Below are 24,643 nucleotides of genomic sequence, written 5' to 3' on the forward strand. Positions count from 1 at the left end.
CTTTTGACTATTATTTCTGAACACCTTTCAGTGGAGCATAGTAAGTGATGATGTACTTAGCTCAAGCTACAGGCCGTTAGAGTCAGTCAACAGGTAGTAGTAGGTTTTTACAGACCCCTCGCCATCTGGGGCTGCTGGTGCACATGGGCCCCGACGGAGTGACCTGGAGGGGCAGGGGAGGGGGGTGGTGGGAGAGAGCCTCTAGTGCCTGCGTTCAGGTCCTGAGGGAGAGCTCGCCCGCAGTGAGTGCCTTCATCCTGTCTTTCCCTGTGACACTGATTTTATAAAAACGAGGCCCACTTGACTCCTTTGGAGCCAGACTCGATTCTGAGGAACTAGGTTTGGGGCTCCGAGCAAAGGATCGCCTTTTAAAGCCAAACAGGCAAACAAGTGCCATTGTTAAAAAAGAAATACTCTGCTTTACACCCCTCTCCGCCCCCATGTCCCCTGCAAACAAGCAAAAAAATCAAGACCCACCCTGTGTCCACACCCATCGTTTTTCTGTGTTACTTATTTGCCTGTTTCTATCAGTCTTCTGAAACTGAAGACAAAGGCGCCTGCAGCCCAAATGGTTTTGCCTCCAGTTCCCATGTCACACGTCTCCTTTTGGCAGCTGTGCTGGTCAGAGGCCATAGCGGCTACTGCTGCAGCCCCGGAGCTGAGCTCCACAGGGCGGAAAGGGAGGGGCTGCTGCCACAACCCCCAGGCCGCAAGCCAGATCCCTCCCTGCAGGCAGGCAGGCACAGGGACCCACCCTGCATTCTGGGGTGCTCCCTACAACCCCGCGGGACGAGCAGCGAAGAGGCCAGGCTCTGAACGTTCACCCTGCCCACCTTTTGCTGTTCGAGCAGAGCTGCGGGAATGCAGCTTGGAAGCCACAAGGAACCACAACGACTCTCCCCTGTGGCCAGCACACTTAACACGGCTCTGCCTTTTAGGAAGGTGAAAGAACCAACTGCTTCCAGGAATCAGCCCTCTAAAAAGTACTGGTTTGGAAAGGATTTGGGAGTGAAAGTGGAGATAATAAGGCTTTCTAGTAAATCCACCTCTGGTGCAGCAGTACCGTTTCAGTGGGTGAGTGTAGCTAGAGCCCAAAGAGGGACTCTGGCTGTCAGCTTTAATTTGAACAATTAAAACGATTAGCTTGAAATATGAGCAGTTCCTAGTTAACCTTTCCTTGAGAAACACATCTTCCTTTTGGCTGTTTATTGGTTCATGTTTTTTTTTAAGGAAAGTCACCCCTTCCACTTTACCTTGGCAGTGGCCGGGTACCTGAGGCACAGGGGACCACTGAGACCGGCTCCTCAGAGCCAGGGTGCTGGCTAGAATGCCTGCTTTCTCCCCTAGGCTGCATTCTGCTTTTACAGGCAAAGCTGCACCAGGTCTGATTGAGCCTTAGTTCCCGAAGAGGGTCCGCCCTGTGTGCCTCATCTGTGTTACTCCACGCAAGTGGAAACAAAGTATTCCCATTCCTTCCCATTCTAATTATGTGGGAAAAGGGACAAAGGTAACCACTGAGGTGGTGTTCCCTGGTCCAGGAGAGGAAAAATGGTTCCTCATCTCACTACTGTAGCCCACAAACCAACCAACCAACCGGTACACAGAGCTAGGCGTTCACAGGAGGGGAAATGCGGTAGGGTCTGGTGAATGATTGGGACTGAAGCAGTATTAGAAAATGGATCCATGGACTGAGAAATCTGTTACTTTAGGAAGGGAGAACTTAATGAACAACCTCCAGGCAACCTGCCTAGCAGCTTAATTCCAGGAGCTAAAAGCATCCCTCACAAGGAGGATGGTGTGTGGCAGGCTTAAAGGGCAAAAGAGTAAAATACTTCAACTTAAAATTGTTTCAAGCAGTTTTGTATTAAGAGCTACCTCATCCATCCTGACATTTGGGGAAATACAGACTAGATACAGCGGGACACATATCTGGAAAAATGTAAAGCCAAGTAAACTTAAGTTTAAAACGTGACACACACAGAAGAACCTTGGAGAGATCAGCTACTTAAGACAAATCTTTTATGGAAAAGCTCAGGGTAAAAATACAGCCAACTGGGAGACCAAAGAAATCCCTGCGCCTGGAGGAGAGCAGCAGGATTTGAAGGTAGCTCAGCCTGGAAACCATCACTACTGAACAAAGTGACAGAGGAAAGCTTCTGCTTACACCTCTGAGCACAAAACCGTCCCCCTTAGCTCTTCATAGACAGCAGTCTTCTTCCTACTAAGAGGAGAGCAAAAGACTCATACTGATGTCCTAGGAAACAAAAACAGATCCTATGTACAATTAGAGTCCCTCCCAGTGAGTAGAGACTGCAAGCCCAGACAGAGGTGGTCCAGCCAGCACCACAGATGAAAATGCCAAAAGAGCTCTCCGCCTAACACCACGGTCAGCTAAAAGGAAAGAAATCCCTTTTAGGGAAGCTATTTAATTTCAATACGCTGCTTTTCTGCCAGGATTTTCAATTCCTCGGAACATAAGCCGAGCCACGGACTGCTGCACGTGTGTCTGGGTCTGGGCTTCCCCGCCTCTTCAGAGCAGCAGCACCAGTTGTTGGCCAAAAATAAACACCATTCCTCAACCATATATGTCCACCGGCCCGGAGCTGGGGAGGAGGAGCAGGAGGTAGGTCAGGACCCCGGGCTCCAGCCACACTCCGTGGCTGCCGTGCACCATGCACATCACCCAGCTCAACCGCGAGTGCCTGCTACACCTCTTCTCCTTTCTGGACAAGGACAGCAGGAAGAACCTTGCCAGGACCTGCCCCCAGCTCCAGGACGTGTTTGAGGACCCCGCGCTGTGGCCCCTGCTGCACTTCCGTTCCCTCACAGAACTCAAGAAGGACAACTTCCTCCTGAGCCCGGCGCTCAGGAGCCTCTCCATCTGCTGGCACTCCAGCCGCGTGCAGGTGTGCAGCATCGAGGACTGGCTCAAGAGCGCCCTCCAGAGGAGCATCTGCAGCCGGCACGAGAGCCTAGTCAGTGATTTCCTCCTCCAGGTGTGCGACAGGTAGGCCGCCTCTGAGCAGCGCTGGCATCCAGAGCTCTGGGAGGCTTCCGGGGGTCAGGGAAGAGCCAATTACAAGAGCAAGACGGCTTTGCTTCGGGGAGCCTCAGACTAGGCCCAAGGCTTAGACCCTCCAGGCCTGCCCACTGCGCAGTCCCCAGAAGATGGATAAAATCCTGGGGGAAACGGGCACCAATCCTCCTCTTAGCCTCACGGGTCTTAGAGCTGCTTCGGCAAAGAGGACAAACTTGGCTTCAGCTGTCCCTGTGTTTCAGGCGGCTGTCTTCCCTGGCAGCCGTTAAGTGCTGGGTAGGTCCAGCTGGGCCTTCATTTTCAAGGTCAGGCTCCAGGAAGAGGTTTCTAGATTCAGCAATCAGCTCACCCCTACGATTTGCCCCTAGCAAGCAAACCCCAAGACCTGTGAAATGTGGCTGAGGAAGGAGAGTTAGGGTGCTCAGCCCTGGGTTAGCTGACCAAGCCAGGCTCCAGAAGTAGGGGTGGTGATAATGGTTTCCTTATTAGAAACTCACTAATCCTCACGGTACCTGAAGGAGAGAGTGTTTTAGCCTAAGTTTCAAATGAGCAAACCGGAACTCGTGACAGGTTGTGTGACTTGCCCCGGTCTAGGATTGCCGGATATTAGCAAATAAAAACTCAAAAGGCCCAGAGAAATTTGAATTTCAGATAGATGGAATAATTTTTTTGGTGCCTGTCCCAAATACATCCTGTATTTGACCTGTCAACCCCACAGAGGCTTAGCCATGGGTTAGACTCCCTTCACAGTCACAGCCTCCTGCCTAGAGCAGTCCATGCAAGAACAGACTCTCACCGAGACTTTACCAGTCCTGTCCTAGCCTTTGAGGAAAGACACCCCCTTGTTTACTAACTACGTTCAGTCAGCTTGCTGCCACCCAAGTCTAACAGCTGCTATATTCTCTGGCAGCCCAACAAGGAATGGGAGGAAATAGTGTAGTGGCCTCGCCCCCCCCCTTTTTTTTTTTAAGGCAAGAGAAGAAAACAGAAGATGGACTTGGGGCTGGTCCCTGATGGGACCATGACATTTTGATGAGTTTAACAAGGCCCAGAAATCAGACTGGAGGGCGATATGTATGGGGTGAAAAGCTTGCCCCGGATCTGCTGCATTCTTGTTGTAGGGGAACCAGGTTTAATCCCCCAAACCAGCAAGGTGTGGACTGGACCTCCAAGGCCACTGTCTAGGTATGGCAAGGGTCCCCAGTGTCACCAAAAAAGCAAAGGGCTCGGGGCTGAGTCCCCCAGTTCTGCTACTGTCCAACCATGTGACCCCAGCCCAAATATTTAAACACTTTCAACCTCATTTGTTTATCTGTAAAATGGGATAAACTACCTTCTCTCACATGCTGAAAGGATTAAATGACACAGCAGCACCGGCACATAGTAGGTATCGATAAGTATGCAAGAAATCTACACCTGGCAGTCAGCTGGGGAGAGGGGTTGTGAGAGCAAAGCTGAGGATGGCTGGGCAGGGAGGGAGCTGGCTTTTTCTTTCTCTGGTTTCTTCCTGCATCAGGATTATTTTAAAGGTTCTTACAGGAAGGGATCATTTAACAGCCCTGGGGCTTAAACCCCTACCTAATCCTTACCACCACCTTGAAAGTAACAGTTTCTCTGCCTGACAGATGAGGAGGTGGCCCAGCAAGGTTCGGACATTTGTCCTGGGTCACACAGCAAATATGTCACAGGCAAGTCACTTGAGCTCCCTGAGCCAGTTTCCTCATTCATGAAATTGGGGGTGGAAGGGTGACATGAAGACTTAGGAAGGCTGTGTGGACTTGGGAAGACAGGATGCACTCGGCATGTGGATGTGGCCATGACCAGTCTTTTAGTTCCTCACCTCCTTGCTCAGGAACAAGGGAGCTGAGCTGGCCCAGGCAGGTGCAGTCAAGGGGCAATGGGGGAGGCTGATGGGGAGAGGGAAACCCCCTGTGGCCCGACTCCAGCTCCCTCTGGCTACAGGAAGCCAAGGCCTGCACCGCTGAGACAGGTCCTTCTGGACTGGAAGCGGTCTGGTCCTGCTTGCTCCCAGGAAACATGGGTTATGATGGCCTACGGAAGGTCCTGTACAGGTTCCAGATACCCCAAATCTCGCTTAATCATCACAGTAGCCCCACTAGTAGGCATTATTCCCTCCCTGCCATCCACTCCCAACACACTCCCCCAGGTAAACTAAGGCTCAGCGAGTGACTTAATCAAGGTCATGGCGCAAATAAGCCAACTTTGCTCAAATCTTTTCCCCCAGCAGTTGCTGGTAAGGTTGGGGCAGAGAGCCCCCCCCCCGCCGCCCCCAAAGCTTTCTGGACAAGCTACCTGTATCCCTGATTGTACCCACCTCAGGCCTGGGTCTAGCTACCTCCAGATCCTGGCCTGTGACAGGCTGGCATCCCACTGGAGATGCAGTAACTGTCTCAGTCAACTGAGCTGAAACCAGGGCTCTAGAACTCAGAGCGAATACTCAAGAGGCGTGCCCCGATGGCCTCACGGGTTGGAATGGGCCTGACTCTAAGCCACCCCACAGGAAACCCTTCCTCTCTGCACCGTCCTGCCAGGAGCATCAGGGCCTCAGCTTGAAGCTAGACTGGAGCGGTCACTCCGCACCGCTTTCCTCACCCCCACCCAAGGCAACAAGTCTGAAAGAACCAAAGAAACTGTAGCCGACCCTCCTTGGAACCAGCATCGCCTATGTCCACAGCAGGGCCGGGGCTTGGGCTCCTGGGACTAAGAGCCCAGGCAGATTAAAGTAAGGTGGGGTGGAGTGGCAGAAAGAACAGGGGACATGGGACAGAAGCCCCGGTTCAGATCCCGGCGTGTCACCGCGGGCAAGTGCCCGAAACTCTCTGGGCCCGTTCCTCCTCTATAAAAAGCGGGAGGGCCTGCCCGGTCTCCCAGAGCTGGCACGGGGACCAACCAGGGAGCTAAGGGGCGTGACCGGGGGCGGCCGCACGCTAGCACGCTAACCGCACCCTCCTCGGCCCCGGCCCATGGTCACCGCGTTCTCTCCGCAGGTGCCCCAACCTGGCATCCGTCACGCTGTCGGGCTGCGGCCACGTCACCGACGACTGCCTGGCGCGTCTGCTGCGCTCCTGCCCGCGCCTGCGCGCGCTGCGCCTGGAGAACTGCGCGCGCGTCACCAACCGCACGCTGACGGCCGTGGCGGCGCACGGGCGGGCGCTGCAGACGCTGCACGTGGACTTCTGCCGCAACGTGAGCGCGGCCGGCCTGCGCCGCCTGCGCGCCGCGTGCCCGCGCCTGACTCTGCGCGCCGAACACAGCGCGGCCATGATCCCCGACCAGCTCCCGCGCGGCCTGCGTTCGTCCGGCGCTGCCCTCCGCAAGCAGCTTCTGCGCTAGGCCGGGCGGGCCGTGTCTGGGACACCGGCCCTGGGCCTCAGGGCTGGAGGAGTGGCCTGCATTGAACAACAGTCCCTAGACAGCCGCCACATCCTCAGCCAAGACGGGGATACGAGCGCCTCCCGCACATTACGATTTTATACATTGGCTCAGTGCAAGGTTTGATGGCCAGATGCTTGAAAAACACTCTGGTGTTTCTCACTAAACACCAGCACCCTTCCCTGTCTCCCCTAAGCACCCGGTTCTCCGCCTGGCGCTGCGCGGGAGCCCTTAGCCCATACTCCCCGGCTGAGGTCGCATTTGGGGGGGGGGTCTAAATAACAGCCGTGGGGAGGCGTGGCCGCTCGGAGCTACCCGGGGGCGCGTCTCCGTGCCGCACCAGCGGGAGGAGGGGAGGCACCCCGGGCGCCGGGAGCTAGAGAGCCATCGAACGGGTTACCTAGAGGCTTTGCTCCGCGCCGCCCCCCCGCCCCCCCCCCCCCGAGCCCGGTAGCCTTTCATCTGTCAGATGCATTCCTAGCAGTGACTGCAAACGCGACTCTAGAAAATTCGCTTGTTGCTGTGATTCTTTCATAAACTGGATTGTTATCCTTATTTTATACCGTTCTCCCATCATAAAGGGAAACAATCATTGGAAAAACCCAAAGTAAAGACATAAAAGCAGCAGACCTGGTTAAATCCTTGGTTAACGAAGCCATTAAAAGCAATGCAAAGTTAAATTTTTACCTGCTACATTTGCTGAACGTGGGCGCACGCCTGGAGTTCAACTTCAGGGCTTTAGTCACTGGTGCCCCACCTTTAGCCACCAAAGGAAGGGCTCTCAGCCATCCTGCAGCCTCCCGGTTCTAGGTACACGGGGAAAACTTTGGGTAAGTGGGGAAAGGAGGGAGAATGGTGGAGTAATGGGTGATACTCACACCCTGGCTCCTCCCATCACCAGCTGAGTGAGATCAAGGCCCTTTAACCACCTGAGGCCAGGTGTTTCTTCTTTGTGAAAGGGGCTCCTGATGCCTACTCACTGGGCTGCACGCCACAGGCCTGCAAGGCCTGCACTTGAAGAAAGAGCCCAGAGTCAGCAGCAGACACATCAATGGTTTAATGGATGGAGGAATCTTACATGTCTGAAGCAAGGCCCTGGAGTGACGCCCCACTGTGCGCAACTGATGGTGGGCAGGACGAGGTGGCAGTCCTCGCTTGGTGGGGGGGAGGGGAGATTACCGGTTATAGGGGAATTGATGTCAGGTGAGCTCATTAGTTACGAGGGAAACCAGTGGAATGGCACGCCCCTCACCACCCCTTTGATAAGAACAGCCTCAGCTGGGGCCTGGGACAAGAACAAAGGAAGATCAGTCATGTGTGTAAGGTTTAGGTGAAACAGGCACTGGTCAGGCAGGGGATGTAAAGAGAGCAAGAGAACAGCCATCTTGAGAGGCCTGACCACACACATGGGTTCCTTAATTCGTTGCTCCAATATAGGGGAAACAGCAAGGAAAAAAAGACATTCTCATGGAGCTTATGTTTTACTGGGGGAAGAGACAGTAAGTAATTGGTGTATAAGGAGATAAGTACTGGGGAAAAGGGAAATACAGGGTGAGAGGATATTTGGGAATTGCTGGAAAGGAAAAAGCAACTTAAAAGAGGTCGACCAATGTAAGCCCCATTGAGAAGGAGGCATTTGAGAAACGAAGTGGGGGAGAGAACGGTGCAGAGTCTGGAGGAAAATATTCCAGACAAGAGGCAACAGCCTCCAGCACAAAGGCCCCAGACAAGGAGCATGGCTGGTGTGTTATGGCTGGAACAGAGTGAGTGAGGAGGAAAGGTAAGCAGGAGAGGTGATGAGAAAAATAAGGGAGAAGAGGGGCCTCACCCAGGCCTCAGAGATTATTATGAGGATGAAACGAGAACTGGAGATCCCCCACTCAGGCCACCTCCAGCAGGTGCCAGGGCCCCAAGAAGACGACGGTGAAGGCCCAGAGGGGCTGAAATTTCTCTAGGCAGAGCCTGTGGGCAGGCAAACAGCACCCTACCTCGCCCAAACCCCTCCAGGGACTGCCGAAGGCCTCAGTTGCTGCCCCTGGGCCCCTGGTTAGACCATCCCTTAGCCCAGAAACCGGTAACCGCACTGACCCTGGACCGGCATAATCCTTCCTCATCCTTGTGTGGGGAAAGCCAGCCCTGCCAGGCCACCAGCTGCAGTGGAACGCGAGGGCCTACCACTAGCCTGTGGGACCCAGGTGTCCTCTGGGTGATTTTCTAGTTTACCCACCCTTGCTCTGAACTCTGGAGAGAGGCTTTGCAGGAAATTAATTTTTCAGCCACTACTGCAAACAATGTTGAAAGAAAGCTCAGGCTTCCAGGGACTTAAATGTTTGTTTAAAACAGAGCCACTTAAACCCCATGGCTTTGCTTTCATCATCTCTGATAAGCCCCAATTCCCAGAGGTCTTGTTTGCCCTAAGTTGGTGGTTTAGTCTGGGGGAAAACCAGGACCTGGTTTCTAGCTCTCCTCTGACCAAGGGCAGGTCAGCCCTCTTCAGACCTCAGCTTTCTTACCTGTATATTGGGATAGCTAGAGAATCTTGTCTGCAAAGTTCTCTTAAGGGTTATGAGACTGTGTTTGTAAAGCAAACAAAGGTTACTGTATATTCAACTGGAAAGCGGGTAACCTACATTCCCCTGAGGTTCCTTTCCCCCCAGAAGCTCTTTTATAAATGAGGGTTAAGTTCCCCTTGATGCCTAGTAAACCCTCACGTACCAAGACTAGTGATCACAGAACGAAAGCTGTGCTGACAGTTGTGTCCAGCATGGTTTCTAGGGCTCCGGTTAGGCCCTGCCCCCTGCACAGGACCTTTGGGTCCCTGAGCCCAGGCCCATCTGAGGTACTCCTGGAAGGCAGACACTACTCTCCACGCTGCCTTCTAACAGTCCCTGTGCATTCACATCACCAGGCACTGAGCAAAGGCACTGGACAGAACACAGTGCCCTGGCTTAGTAAAACAGCTTTCAAGGTCTTCTCTCAGATTTGCATAGAACAAGGGGCACTGCATGCTTAATCAATCCACCAATTCATTCATCTCACAAACATTTACTGGGTATTGGGCATGGGCTGGGCCAGGCCCTACCTCAAGGGAGTCACTCTAGTCAGAAGACATGCAGCTGGGGTTGAGGGGGGTTTTGAGCGCTCTCCCAGCTCTGCCAGCCATAACTCCTGACAAGTTATGACTTCTCGGAGCCTCCATTTCTCTATTTGTAAAATAGGACCAGTACACTCTCTGTGACACTGTGCTGAGATTCTGTCTAACTGTGTACTGCCTAGAAGGCAGAGGGTAGGGAAAGGCGTCCTCATGTCCACAGGGGGCTAGAAAAGCCAAGTGCCCAGCAGAACCCACAAGAAGCAACACATGATGGAGGACACGGCCTTTGAGCCGAGACTGGAAGACTGACCCCAGCTCCCATAAGGTTGGTATCAGCAGCAGGCACAGCTCAGGAAGACAGTCAGGAAGGCCAATGCATGTCCAGAGAAGGGAGAGCTGGGGGAGATGGGAGCCTGACCCATAGCCACTGGGAAATGGCTTGGGGATTATCTGTGCCCTCACAGCCTCCATTAGAACACACCACAGACTTTGCCCCGCTCCTGAATGCTCACTCTTTTCACTCTCAGCCGTGGCCAAGGCAGCCAAAGTGAAAGCTAGTGGGAGGCTGCAGAACCTCAGCACTGGGGCAGGACAGTGCCCCCTAGTGGGGGGCTGGCCCCAGTCACCACATCATACTGGCTGGTCGGCTGACCCTCAACGCCAGCAGAGGCTGGGGCCGCGAGCTCCGAGGTCAGGGGCTCCAGATTGCTCCCTAGGAAGCAGAGCCCGCTGGGGGGTACATTGTGCTCTGAGGCTTGTCTTACAGGGACACACTGGCCTATTTTGGCACAGGCTGAATGTTTGCAGGGGGCTGACTGAGCCCCCTCAACTCCACCACTGGCGTGCTGACAGGAAGCCAGGACTCGCAGCTCTCGTCTGTAAGTACCTGGGATCCAGCACTTTCCCTCTCCTGACCTCGAATTCTTGGTCTGTAAAGGAAGAGATCATCTGATGCCTTAGTTCTACTATTCCTCCAGCTCTGGGATTCAATGCCCAAGACTTGCTATTTGCTAAAAACCGAGCTTACCACATATAGGTTTCATCTCACTGGCAGTGCTGGGCAAAGGCCACGAAGCTGGGAGGCCCAGAAAAAAGCTGCACCTTGAAAGGGCCTTTAAGGGAATCTAAAGGCTAGGGGGTCAGAGTTCTCTTGAGACTTTTTAAGGGTGATAAAAACTGCAAGGATTTGTTAACTGAGTGAGTCTAGCAAAGAAAAAAAAAAGGCCTAAGCCTCTGTGGGGGTTGAAAGTGAACTACGGGGGAAAAAAATAGGGGCACTAGGCTCATTTCAGCTCCTCACATCAGGGACTCACACCTCCTCCTCTCTCCCAGAGCTTCCAAAGTTCAGAGGACGAAGAAAAATGACAGGTTTCCAGCAAAGAAATGGCATCTGTTATAAAAGCAAGGTGTCTCTGCAGGTCTTCCTCGCAGAGTTAGGCCTCCTGAGGAGCCACCCGTTAGGCCCGACAGGTGGGGCCTGAGCATCAGCCTGCTGCGGGTGCCCTTTCCCCTGAGTCCAGAGGGAACTGGGGCAGCAGAGCCCAGAGCCTCATGAAGGTCAAGGCCTTCTTGTGATTTAAAACAGTCTGAGACTGCAGACGTAGCCTTCAGCTCGGCACACCCTCAGCCCAGCCCACCAAGAGGGAAGAGGTACTTGTCACCGGGAGCCAGCCCAGAAGGCCCGAAAAGACCCCTTCTGGCGTTGTCCAGGATCTCAGCAGCACGCAGAGGCCGTTCTTCGCTGAGAGAAGTTCCCTCCTGGCCCAGAGGCCCGGACAGTGCCTTCCCACCCCCCAAGTGAGCGCTTCAAGCACAAAGACCTTCACCGCTGCTTCTGACTGAGCTCTCAGATCAAGTATTAAAGGCTCAGAACCCCCTGGGGGTCCCCAGAAGCTGTGATCTCCTTCTGAGACACAATGCCAATTGAAGCCTCTTTTCCATAAAAATGAAATGTCTTCATTCTAAATATTATTAGATATACTCACTGGGAAATATCCATGCACCACATCATCTTAGCCAACAAAACCACATCTTCCTTCCAATTTCTCTTCACACGCCTTTCACCTTCCTGGTGGAAAACAAGCGCCTATAAGGCTCTCTGGCACCTCGTTTGAGCAGGCTGTCAGCCTTGACCTTGTCCATGAAGTACACTGGAAGTAGCGTGCGGCATGAACTTGTAGTGGATGAAAGAGAGGAGCCACCCAAAGGCTGTGCCCTCTCCCTGTTCCCACTCGCAGAGCCTTCACAGCTGCTCTCCAGATAGCCCTTTCTCCCAGGACCACATGCTCACTCTGACATGCCTGAGCAAATGAACACATCGCCCAGGGCCTTCAAAAGGTCTGGGTTTAAGCACCAAGGGTGTAACCCCTTCCCCAGTCCCCTGCACAATTCCCCACCATCATTCAAGGACATAAAAGCCACGCACTAGTTCTCAAATTCACTCACACATTCACATGGTCACTCATTCATGTACGCTAAGTGCCCACTTGGCTGCCCTTCCAGGGTAGATGACACGTTATTGTCAACTGCCCCGCTCTTTAATTCCATCACTGGATCCGCTGGCTCCTCAAAGGGCGGTGGCGGTGGGCAGTCACAACTATATCACTTTAGTTAGTTTCCTCCTGGCCTAGTAGAGCTGCATCCCGTACCAGGCATCCTGGGGCTGTTCAAAAAAGGCTCCTATTAGCGTGTTACACTTTAAGCCAGCTACGGAGAAGGAGGAAGCATAGTGCTAAAGGATGGACACCAGGGACCTTGTAGTGAGGGAACACAGTGAGAGACCAAGGATGACAGAACCAATAAACACAGGAGCTTTCACCTCAGGGGGCTGCTATACCCATGTGGCCCTCTGCTCCGTCATTTCCAAGCAAAGCCCAGTGTGAAGGAATGTTTCTGATGAGTCAAAAAGCTGTCGGAGTGCAACTAGTCTGAAAGTTCATTCTCTCTTCATCAAAGCTCCAATAACAAAAGCAGCCCATGCACTGATTCCTGAATTGGCTTTATTTCTCTGCATAAGGAACCCTGCACAGGCAATTCAAATTAAAACAAAATAAATATATGAATATTCATGTAAAACTGTCCTTTCTAATGAACAATTATACACAATGTACAATTTCATGTTCACTGGGTGGGTTTACAAAAATGTACCATTCCCAACTAAAAATGCACCGAAATGGTTCCATGCAAACTTATCAAAAGTGACCACAAATATGGAGGGAAAAACCTGACTTAGAGCACTTTGTCTTTTTTTTGTACAATCACAGAAAAATAAAAACATCTAATTTCTTTGTTACATTTAGAGTAACTAAATGTGGCCACTGTTTATAATGTCGGTTTATGTTCCTAAAACATCTATTAGTTACCATAAAAGTGTATCAGCATTAAGTTGGAAGTGAGCATTATCGAGAAGAAGGAGGGGCGACGGCACCCTGGGTGGTCAGTAGTCAGTGTCGGAGCCCTCAGCGTTGTCCACGTTTCGCGAGAGCATGTAGTTGTCCATGTCGATTGAGCGGCAGTTGTTGATGGCGTAGCGCAGGCGCTCAGCCATGACCAGCTGGCTGGAGTAGGGCGGCAGTCTCAGCTGGAAGAAGCAGGTCTGTGAGGTAGGCAGACTGTCGTAAGGCTGTGGAGAGAGAGACCCAGAGCCATGACTGCAGCACTGGGGTATCATGGGGGGAGCAGGGCTGCTCATCACCACCACCCCCAAAGTCAGGAAAGCACTTCTCCCTGCCTTCAGGTGGGCTCCACGGACATGACTGACTGCACGGCCACCTGGAGAGCAAGCAGAGACTTGGCAGTGGTAGGAAGAGTGCAGGCTCTGGTGTCCTGTGGCCATCTAGCTTTTGGCGAAGATGCTTCTTTCCTCTCCTCACTCCTCCAAAGCCCTCATGTGTGAAATGAGAATGAGCCCTGACTGGCAGGGTTACCTGGTAGAACACACTTCGCACAGTGCCTGCCACAGCGTAGGAGTGCAACAGAGTTTGTTCCCTTTCACCAAGAGGGTGCAAACTTGAAGCTGCTACAGGGATTCCCCCAACAGAGCCAGTGAAATGGAAGGAACAACTGTAAGGGAGTCACCACACTCCTCCTCCCCTCACCGTCCTCCTAGTGAGCATTCTGCCATCCTTCACCTGCCATGGCCACCAGCACACCGCTCAGATGAGGAAGGAGCAGTTAATGAAATCCCAGCCCAGCCCTTTAACCGATGGTGATGCAGTCGTTTAAAATGATAATTATGAAGATTAGCAGCAAAACAGAAAAGTGCTGGAGATAGACTGTTAGGTGGAAAAAGCAGAATACAAAATTCTAAATGCGTCATGCAAAAATGCATATGCTTGATGAATTACACAAAGGTGAAAGGTGAAAATGGCTACCAGTAGGAGGGACAGGATTCCTGTCCCTCCCCGCAAACGCTGTCCTGCCTTGCAAACACAACTATTTTCCAAACTATCTGTAATGATAATGATTTACATTGTTTTTACAATTTTTTTAAAAATGAGTTTTTAGAAAAGAACCTGCCCTCTCTTTCTCGTTGAACTCCTTGAAACCAGCCCTCCTCCTCCTCGGAACTCGCCATCAGGTGAGTGCATTTCCGAGAGGTGGGAGATGGAGGGCCCAGAAGCTTGGCTGTGCCAGAGCCAGTGATGAATGCAGAAAATCCTCAACCCACAAAGACATTAAAGGGGAATGTCAACAGGTGGCTCTGATTTGGAAACTAGAGAAATGGTTGAAAAGTCACAAAGCAGAGACCCATAGTGGTCAGTTTGCTGAGGCTAAAACCCCTGAGGCAGGGGATTAGTAGTGGATTAACTCCTGGGATGGCAGGGTAGCCCAGGACAGATACGAGGCAAGGCTTTTTTCCAGAGCTGAAGAGAAGCAAACCATTTCCTCCTCCCCATCTTTCTCTGAAGCAACAAAACAGATTTACAACTTATAGTTTCTGGCAAGTCCCATCGAAAATTTACAGAAAGGCTCTTTTCATAGCCTTTCCTGTGCATGGCCTCTCCAGCAAGCCCAGGAGTGGAGCCCAGGCAGGCAGCCTCGGGAGGCAGCAGGGGAGGGATGGCTTTGACTACGGCAACTTTGAAGGGGTAGTTACAGGAAAAACACCAGACGGGCAGTGACTGAAACCTGATGAAACTGGTAGGATGGGCCCTTGAGTGAGGAGGTCCTACCTTCCTTACTGTTTCCGGAATAAACACCATGGGCCCCGCTCAGGGGACTGCCCAGCTCACGGCGGGTGGAGGAGGAGAAAGAGGGAACACAGACACGTCTAACTTAATGTTAGGTTCGAGGAGTGTACCAAGTGTCCAGGAGATGGATATAAGAAGATCTAAGTCTGCCTGGAGGAATAGTCAGGAGGCATAGGAAAGCATCCAGAAGGGCTTTTTGGAGGAGATGACATTGGTATTGGGCTTAAACGGTGAGTAATTGCTTCCCAGGCATAGATGGAAAGGGATGGGAGGAGAACTTACTAAAGCAGTGGGAATAGCCTGCACAAAGGCAGAGACCTTTAAAAACAGTGTGACCTTGGGAATTCCCTGGTGTCTTAGTGATTAAGATCCCAGGCTTTCACTGCCGTGGCCTGGGTTCAATCCCTGGTTGGGGAACTCAGATCCTGCAAGCCATGTGGTGCGGCCAAAAAAAATCTCCCAAAACAAACAAACAAACAAAAAACCCCCAAATAAAAAACAGTGTGGTCTGTCAGGAGAAAGGCAAGCAGCCCATGATGGCCAGAACATCATAAGCATCAAGAGGTGATATCAGAAGGCGGGGCAGAGGCCAGACTGTGGAGGTGTTGAAGACTGCTAAGGTGGCTGGCGTTTATCCTGGAGTCAACACAAGGGGCCGCTGAACGGTGTGAAAGGAAAAGAGTGACGTGGTTAGAGAGGTGCTTGAGAAAGATGACTCTGGCAGCAGTGTGCATTTAAGCCTCTAAGCCCTTTTATTCCTAAGCCATCTGTCAAAACAGCAGCTGGGCTGGAGCTCTGCAGCAGGGACCTTTCATCAGGCTGCAGGGAAGCTGCACTGCCTGCTCCGTGATGCACGCCACGCACGTAGCCACAGAGCACGTTACTGCTGCTCCCTGTGTCTTCACGTTCCTTCTGGAGCATGTGCACCAGTTAATGGTTAGTATCTTCATGAAAACAAATAAACAAGACCGTGTCCCAGTGCAGAAGTCACACAACGAAAAGGCATAGGAAATATGAGGCAGAGGCAACATGGTGACACTTCTGCCAAGCTTAGCTTTCATTCAGGAAGTTACTGGAAGATTCAGTGAAGGTTGTTGGTTGTAGTGTGCTTTCTACATCCATTTAGGACTTTTTTAAAAAAAATTAATTTATTTATCTTTAATTTTATTTATTTATTTATGGCTGTGTTGGGTCTTCGTTTCTGTGCAAGGCCTCTCTCTAGTTGTGGCAAGCGGGGGCCACTCTTCATCACGGTGCACGGGCCTCTCACTATCGCGGCCTCTCTTGTTGCGGAGCACAGGCTCCAGACGTGCAGGCTCAGTAATTGTGGCTCACGGGCCTAGTTGCTCTGCGGCATGTGGGATCTTCCCAGACCAGGGCTCGAACCCGTGTCCCCTGCATTGGCGGGCAGATTCTCAAGCACTGCGCCACCAGGGAAGCCCCATTTAGGACTTTTTAAGATTGAAGTTATGTGATGTTTCTAAACAAGTTTTTGTGCTTGATTTTTTTTTAAAAGTCTGGAAATTCCAAGCATTAATCCTGAATTGGCAGGCCTACTTGAAGCCGAACATGCAAGCATCAAGGAAGCAATAAAGGCACACATTACCAAGGAAGAAAAAACATCTTACTTACTCTATCAACCTTCATGATCTGAAATCTCTGAGATATATCTGCAGTGTTGGCTGGTAGTCGAGATCTTCCAGACACAAACCTCATGAAAAGCACCCGCTCCTCGTTGGAGAACTCCTCCAGCGTGTGCCAGAACCACTGCACCAGCTGATGTTGCTCATCCACCTCCCGGTACCGCACCACCTTCTTCAAGACTTCTACAGAGATCTCGGGCATCCCGCACACCATCTGCTCCAGCTGCTTTGCTGTGAGGAGGGACAGCAGCGGCACAGGGACGATCCAGGACATCCCTTCTCGGACCGCGGCCACCTGCTCCCAGGAGAGGTTGTTCATTCAATGTGTGCGCATAGACTGGGCACCCACGGTGGACCCAATTGGGCCGGGCACCTCGTGCGTGCTCATCTTCTCCCAGGCCCTCTACTTGTCCCTCAGAACTGGCATGACTGCACACGGCCCAACCTCCTTGCCTCTGACCCTATGTTAGAACTTCTCCCTGCCTGTAGGACTCATACACTCCTTCCTGTCCCAGTTCAAGTCAATCCAGGAGCCCACCTTCCCTGCCCCACAAAATCCCAGCCCACTGGGGCCTTCCCTAATGCCAACCACACTCCTAACCACACACGGCCATGGGCTGTTAAACTGTGCTATGTGGGATACTCTGTCTTCTCGTCAGGGTAAGAAGCTCTTGGAGGATGGGTCTAGAGCTTCTACTGTTTTTGTAATTTATATTTTCTTTTGAAAACAGTTATATCCTTTTTGTAAAAATCATTTGTGCTGATTGTAAAAGAAAAAAAAAAGTACAAAGAAGAAAGTAAAACTGAGACATCCTTTTGTAGGAAGGCCGCAAAAAGGACAGAAAAATTGATCAGGAGATGGGTTCTGTATCCCAGCTCCACCACTTCTTTTACTTTAATTTTCTGATCTGAAAAATAAGGTAAATAATTGCTGCTCCCATGATTATGACAGGTATTTTAAATGAGTCTGTGTGACTGGGCAGTTGGCCCCTGTTAGCACAGTGCAGAGAACAGGTCAGTCAGGGAATGCCGAACGGGTGCTGCCAGAGGCTGCCACACAGTCTGTTTGGCAAAACCCCTCCAAGGCTGTGCAGTAGTGCGTACTCTACACACAGACCCATCACTGTTCCAGGTTTCTTTCATAAATAACTTCTCCACTCTTGGCCAATTCAAAACCATCCACCACAAACAAGACCAAACCAGAGAACCTGAACAGGAGCCACACCTCGAGGAAGGCCCTGGAGTTATGATTGTACCAGGCTGTCATGCCCAGGGCTAAGGAACGGAGTGGCAGTGAGAGCAGTCTCTACTGATAGTAAAGGGAACACCCCAGCCAAAGTCTGCCAAAAAACAAGCTGTTTGCCTGGAAGGATAAAAACCAAAAGCTGTCTGGGAAAAAAAAGGCTGAGGTACAGGGATGGCTGCTTGGGTCAGGGACAACTGGGGACAGCTATGGGAAGAATACAGGGTTCTAAGAGACAAGGAGGAAGTGAAAAGAGGAAGATGGCCTTGTTACCCAGAAAGCAACAAAGCCAGGGCAGAGCACAGCTGATGGACAGCAGGTCAATCTGACCTTCATAGGAAAGGCCAGCACAAGAGCCTGGACACCACAGTTAAACCTGGTTTGCGATCCTGGCTTTGCCTTGGGCACATCACTTCACTTCTCTGGACTCCATGCATTCATTTGTGAAATGGTGATAGTAATTTCTCTCTCTCAGAGTAACTATGTGAAAAGCCACACATGCGGGTGCCTGGTACCACATCTGGCATGCAGAAAGTGATCAGGAAATTTTGGGTCAGTTATTCAGTCTGTAAGGAGTCAACATATTCAAGAACTAGAGACAAACCCTAAGCCCTGGCTGTGTAAACAACATTGCTGACAGGATCCACCCTTACTAAGCTAAAGGGTATAGTTTTCTGACTGGACTTGGCCCAAAGTCAGAGTCAAAGAAGGAACCAGGAGTGAAGGGTGTAGAATATATACACTTCAAATTACTACACAGCCTCAGAGCCTGCATCTAGCTCCTGAGAAGAACCCAACACATTCTGCAAATAAGGTATTACTGAAGTGGCTATGAAGGATTGTATAACCAAAACCACCACCTCTGGACACAATATTCATTTCTGTGGTCACTCACCATACTCCCATCATTTATTAAATGCTTACTACATATCAGCATAGAACAAGACTATATAAGTTATATATACGAAATACATTTTTCATTCAATGTCTCGCACACTAATTGAAGAAAAAAGACCCAAACTCTGCCTAATTCTTAGACCACAACACAGAAGTATGTGATATCTTGAGGAATTTCTAGGTAACAAGAAAGCTATGTACAGACCTGGAGGCAAGTCTGTCCAGAGAGGAAGGAGATGCATTCTCAGCTGGGGCCTGAAGGACTGCAGCAGGAGGGGGAAAGAAGCACTCACGTGGGATTGCAAGGCCAGTGTTTATGGGTTCATTCACATGGACCCCGACTGACCAAGCTGGAGTGGGACACTGGGTTGGGGGGCAGTAAGAAATGAAGACAAACAGGACAGAGGAAGAGTGAGAGTGAGAAGGCAGGCTCTGAAGGCCTGGGGGAGGGCTTGGCCTCAATCCTACCAGTGACCAATTCAGGGCTCACCTAAGGCCTTGAGTGAGGAGACAGCAGGCCCTGAGATTACGCCTGAAAAGTCTCTGAAAAGGGACTGAAATATATTGGGTTGGCCAAAAAGTCTTCCATGACATCTTATGGAAAAACCCGAACGAACTTTTTGGCCAACCCAGTAGATACTGATTAATCAACACAGTGAATTCATATGCCAAAACTCAGTAAAAACCAGACAGCTCCTGCTTGGAGACAAATGCAAACATTCATATGCACCTCCCAAAATGTTTCATCTCACCTGTCGGTCCATTTCATGAAGTCGATATTCAATGGCCCTCTCCACATACTCCTTCCTATTAGAAAACGTGAGTGGGATACTATTTCCACCAGGGATTATAGGAACCATTTTGCCATCAGCGCTCTGGCCAACAAAAGAATCAAGAGGAATCATCTGAGAATAGAAGAAAAAAGAATTTTTACTCCATGGTAGAAATGACCACAAAAAGTATGTTACACACAAATACAGAAAAACATTAACAATATCAAAAATTTTAAGGATGAAAACAAGGCAACTGAGATAACTGATCAGGCTACTTGATCAGCAGAGAGTGCTGACTCATCTGGTTGTAATTAAAAATGAGGTTGAATCTCTCTGCCTCCAAATCAGGTTTGATGAACTCTGGTCAACCCAGGCCTCCCTCTCCACCTGGGTTCTCTCTGTCTGCGTGCTGGAGCTGACTCTCTTAGCAGTTATTTAAACTGCTGGGTTGAGCTGCTAAGCGCAGCAATGGCATATGGCATGGGTCAGCCAGACAGCAAATGGAAGGCCATACCTGAGCTTTACACAGAAAGATTCTAGTCAACACCAACAGAAACATGAACCAGCCAGGACTTACTTACCTCATGGAAACTCTCCTCGGTAATCCCACTGTCTTCAATGTGAAGAATGCTGTTGAGAGTCTGCACGTAGAGCAGATCCACCTCCTCCAGGTCTTCCAGGGTGAGTGGGACGCAGCACAGCTGCTTCCACACCAGAGGGGCTAAGTGGAGGTCCAGAGGCTTCTTTGTGCGAATGGCAACCCCCATTAAAATTCCCAAGAACTTAAACTGCATTAAGTGTTCATCAAGGCAGGCAGAAGGGTTAAAAAGGAACCTGCAGAATTAAAGGAACTATTTCAAACAAGGCTGTCCTCATTTTTATTAGAAATAAGTTATCAAACGGCTATAGCATTAGTCTAGACCTGTGCTGTCCAATATGGCAGTCATTAGCCGCATGTGGCTATTTAAATTAATTCAATAAAATCTAAAATTCAGCTCCTGTAACCACATGTCAGGCGCTCAGTAGCCACGTATGGCCTATCGCTATTGTTCTGGACAGCACAGGGACCATATTTTGAATTATTTTTAGAAGAACCATAAGAGGGTAAGTGAATGATCTATCAGTCCTTAAGCTACCTGCTCAAGGGTGCCCTATTTCCTAAAATCATTTCATTTATCATTTACAAGTCCATGAAGCAGGATCCAAAATTCAAACTTCGACAAATAAAGGAATAATACATAATTGCAAATACTAACTGCTGTGACTGGACAGCATGTCAAAGGTTTTCAATGAATTTTAATTCGTTGAGGGAAGGCCATGTAGGCCTTCAGAAACACAAAAGAAGTCTGGTTTCAATATCAAGTCTGCACTTCCTCTAACCCTCTATATTATCATTGAGTTGATCTCATAATAACAAGTCATGATCTAAGTGTCTTTCCTATGTGTGAAAAGAGAACAGTAGCAGTTCCTACTCCTCAGATCTATCATGAGGATTCAATGGGATAATTCATGTAAAACACTTAGTACAGTGCCTGGCATATAGTAAGCACTCAATAAATTTGAGTTATTATTATAGACATTCAATAACACTTGCTGACTGCCCTTACCTGTCTCTATTGTAACCCACTTCTGCGGTAGCATTGGGAGAGGGTATAAGAAGGTCAACAATACCAGTTTCAAGTTCCTGTAGAAGAAAGAAAAACAATTTCTTAGAAATGACAATCAAATGCATCAAGAAAACGAAACAATTAACATTAAAAATCATACTGAAAAGAGAATATTGAGGAATTTACAATGCTATATGACAACCAGCTATCTCTGTAATTATTTTTGTGGTTGTAATTTAAAATGAATTTAGGAGACTCCCCCATGTGCAGAACTAAGATGAAAAAGTCAATCCAGGGCACGAGTTGGGGTATCTGTGAGCAGGGTACGGTGATATTCAAATAAACTTAGTAAATGATAGCTAAGTATTATTTTAGTTACAGGATTTATCAGAAAAATCCTGATACTAGGCAAAGCTGGAAGGGTCAGAGCTGATCTGGAAGCAAAGCTGCCACTGTAGATCTTAAAATATGAACTGGTTCAAACTCTTTTTAATTAATTAATTAATTTTTGGCCGCCATGGGCCTTCGTTGCTGTGCACGGGCTTCTTATTGTGTGGCTTCTCTTGTTGCGGAGCACGGGCTCTAGGCATGCAGGCTTCAGTAGTTGCAGCACGTGGGCTCACTAGTTGCGGCACGCAGGCCCTAGAGAACACAGGCTTCAGCAGCTGCGGCACGTGGGCTCAGTAGTTGTGGCTCGCGGGCCCTAGAGTGCAGGCTGAGTAGTTGTGGTGCACGGGCTTAGTTGCTCCGTGGCATGCGGGATCTTCCCAGACCAGGGCTCGAACCCATGTCCCCTGCATTGGCAGGCAGATTCTTAACCAGTGCGCCACCAGGGAAGCCCTGGTTCAAAATCTTAAGACTTGTTTTTCTTTCTGCCAGTAGCCTGGCAGTTCTACTTTGTTCTAAAAGCACCAAAATAAATGGGAGCACATGGGTGGTCCTGGATTTGTCTGTTACATAAGTGTAAATATGTGTCATTGTTTCCTCTGCCAGTGTTACACAGCACAACAGATGGTGAGTCATTGGTAGATGGCGAAGCACTGGCACTTACTCAGTAAGGTATCTTCACAAAGCATTCCACAAACCTTTGCGGTAATTCGCCTATACATCATTAACAGCATAACTTTACGTAAGGATTACAAATGCATCCTTGCTTACATTTATAAAAACATGCCAGAGTAATCACTGGAAACAGTAAAACAGCCACCACCTGAGTGGACAACTCAGCAGGGGACACTGCATGAATATACCTGGCACATCTCTGTGATAGTGTCATCGAACACTCCTCCAGCATCATCAGCCCCTTCTCCAACCAGCTTAACTTTCCAGGCTCGGGATGGCAGACGGAGGTCTGATGCATTCAGTTTAACTACTTGTCTTGCTATTTGAACAAAGATGGGCTTACACTTCCTTCCTCTTTAAAATAAAGGGAAAACATAATGAAATACAATGCTCTCAAATCACCACAAAAGTCACTTGAAGATATTTTCCCACCAGTGAATGAACAGGCCAGCTCAACAATAGCCAAACACTGTGCTGGGCCCACTGTAACCACACTGGGTACTGATGTAAAATACTATTACTATCCTACTTTACAAATGAGGAAGCTAAGGCTTCCTCACAGAGATCAGTTAGTAGTAAGTCCATCTCACAAAATGCTAGTTAATGAAACATATACACATATACATAATACGCTAACCTGGTTGATATCCTCTTTACAGTAATTTGAGGTCCATAGTTTTTGCCTTGAACCATGGTTTTTCCTATAGAGCGCACCATTGGGAGGGTGTAGACTCTTGGGGCTAACAAAGGTCGGAGCTGTCCCTGCACGATGCCCCATGTTCCAGCATTATAATGAGACGTACTATTCTGTAACAGAAAGTAACAGAAATGGTACAATCTAAGGCTTAAAAGAAATAACACATCTCACTTTTACAAATGCACTTCAAAAGCATAAATCTGGGTATTAGCCATTATTAGCAACTTTTTCAAAATATTTTTTCTGGTAAAGTATGATTATCATTTTCAAAAACTTAGAAGATACAGAAAAGGACACACACACAAGCACACAAATAAAATCATCCATAATCCTATCATATGGAGACAGCCCCATTAATGCTTTCATCTATTTCCTTCCAGGTTCCTTCCTTTTCACATTTTCGAGATCATACTATTTATTCAATTTTCCACTGCTTTTCTCACCTCACTTTATACCATAAACATTTCTCTCACTAATTACAACAGGTTGCTAACACTCTTGTTTAGTGCTGCACAGTATTCTGTTGCCTGGTTGATTATCTATTTCTAACAATGATTTCTCAAACCTCTCATATGCCATGACTGGTTACCCAAAGGATTTTTGACTAACAGTTTGACAAACTAACACACATTTTGGCAGGCATGCCTATACATCAAACAAACAAACAAACATAGCCAGCTTGCTTTCTTCCTAAATTATCAGACTGTTCTACAAAGACAAGCAAATCAGCCAAATTTACTTTCTCTCCCCCACCTATCCCTCCACAGGGTATGCTCATTTGTAAGCTCATCTGTAAGGAGAGCAAGAAGTCTCCAAAATTTCTCAGACTCACTTACATAAGCACCTCGACTGTGGTGCTAACACCTTTGTGTGCTTAAGTTTTAAAATCATATTCTGGAGTTCGTAGAAAATACATGCTTAGCCTTTAGCCATTCATACTTCCTTGAACTTTGGACACACCGAAACACAGAAGGAAGACCACCGTGTGTTTAACAGCATGATAACCTATATCTGGACTGTCCTTAATCCAGCAATAAAAGGGGAACAGAACTGGTGCCTTTTCTACATCTCTTGGGTGCTGAGAGTAAAAAGCATTAGCTACGCAAGAATTTTCTGAAGGCTGAGAAAGAGGCCCTGGGACCTGGTAAGCACATCACAGGCACTGCTTTCCAAGCCACCGTTTTACCTGATTGTTGGGGCTGAGGTTCAGTAGCCTCCAGGATGAGTACATGAGGTCAGAGAAGTGGTAAAGCAGCCGGAGCCTGGCCCTCGCAGTGTGAATGCTCACCTCCCTCAGCGCCCCATACTGGGGGGGCACTGCATCGGGCAGGCCCAGCTGCAGAGGCACTGACACACCTGCCCAGAACACAAATGCACACTTGTAAAGGGAAATGCATTGTTTTCATCATGTTTAGTGTTTTGAAAAATTTCAAACACACGTGGAAGTTGCAAGTATATAATGAACACCCATTCCCACCACTGAAATACTAAAATTAATATTTTGCTATATGTGCTTTATCACTTATTTATCAATTCCTCTATTCACCATCCATTCATCTTAATCTTTTGATGTACCAGTGTTGGTTTGTAAAACATCTTTTTAATTTATCATTATGGAAACTTGCTTTTTTTTTTTCTCCTTTAATTTAGTTACCCATTTAACTATGGGACTTAAAACAGTTCCTGCACAAAAAAACTCCAAACAATAAAACCCAAATTCATTCTTTCATATTCAACAATTGTCATCTTCATAATAACACAAGGTGTGGGCCAGGACCAGGTAGGCAGTTCTGGAAAATAGAAATGGGCAACTCAGCAGAGCCACCTCCCACACTTACTAGGGATCTGACAGAAAGTGACCATGACAGAATGAAAGACAGGAGTAGATGATTCAGGAAGGCTTTACACTGCAAGGATAAGAGCTCTGCAGAGCAAAAACTACAAGGACTGTATCTATGGTTATCATCTTATAGAAACACACAAAAGACTAAGAATAAGGTACTCA

General features: G+C 49.1%; 2 protein-coding genes across 2 annotated transcripts in view; one reads left to right on the forward strand and one right to left on the reverse strand.

The window, feature by feature from the left end:
* Window positions 1-2,619: 2,619 nt before the first annotated feature.
* Window positions 2,620-7,081, forward strand: FBXL22 (F-box and leucine rich repeat protein 22). The gene is made up of 2 exons (XM_060169601.1): window positions 2,620-3,007; window positions 6,046-7,081. The coding sequence occupies exons 1-2, from the start codon at window positions 2,673-2,675 to the stop codon at window positions 6,389-6,391; spliced, it is 681 nt and encodes a 226-aa protein (XP_060025584.1). The 5' UTR covers window positions 2,620-2,672; the 3' UTR covers window positions 6,392-7,081.
* A 5,428-nt stretch (window positions 7,082-12,509) lies between these two features.
* The window catches only part of HERC1 (HECT and RLD domain containing E3 ubiquitin protein ligase family member 1), a 171,482-nt gene continuing 159,348 nt past the window's right edge, over window positions 12,510-24,643 (reverse strand). The window contains exons 70-77 of the mRNA XM_060151494.1: window positions 23,825-23,994; window positions 22,579-22,748; window positions 22,130-22,295; window positions 20,880-20,956; window positions 19,854-20,106; window positions 19,252-19,404; window positions 16,349-16,654; window positions 12,510-13,146 (exon numbers count right to left, since the gene is read on the reverse strand). Of these exons, the coding sequence (XP_060007477.1) occupies window positions 12,961-13,146; window positions 16,349-16,654; window positions 19,252-19,404; window positions 19,854-20,106; window positions 20,880-20,956; window positions 22,130-22,295; window positions 22,579-22,748; window positions 23,825-23,994 (1,481 nt within the window). The 3' untranslated portion in view covers window positions 12,510-12,960. The remainder of the gene's footprint in view (window positions 13,147-16,348; window positions 16,655-19,251; window positions 19,405-19,853; window positions 20,107-20,879; window positions 20,957-22,129; window positions 22,296-22,578; window positions 22,749-23,824; window positions 23,995-24,643) is intronic.

Source organism: Lagenorhynchus albirostris, chromosome 1 (genome assembly GCF_949774975.1).
Source record: "Lagenorhynchus albirostris chromosome 1, mLagAlb1.1, whole genome shotgun sequence".
Classification (NCBI taxonomy): Eukaryota; Metazoa; Chordata; class Mammalia; order Artiodactyla; family Delphinidae; genus Lagenorhynchus; species Lagenorhynchus albirostris.

Excerpts from the sequence above, each read along its gene's own strand:
- FBXL22 (XM_060169601.1), top strand. The coding sequence starts at position 2,673 with ATGCACATCACCCAGCTCAACCGCGAGTGCCTGCTACACCTCTTCTCC. Across the intron at positions 3,008-6,045 it reads CTCCTCCAGGTGTGCGACAG|GTGCCCCAACCTGGCATCCG; the intron begins GTAGGCCGCCTC and ends TTCTCTCCGCAG.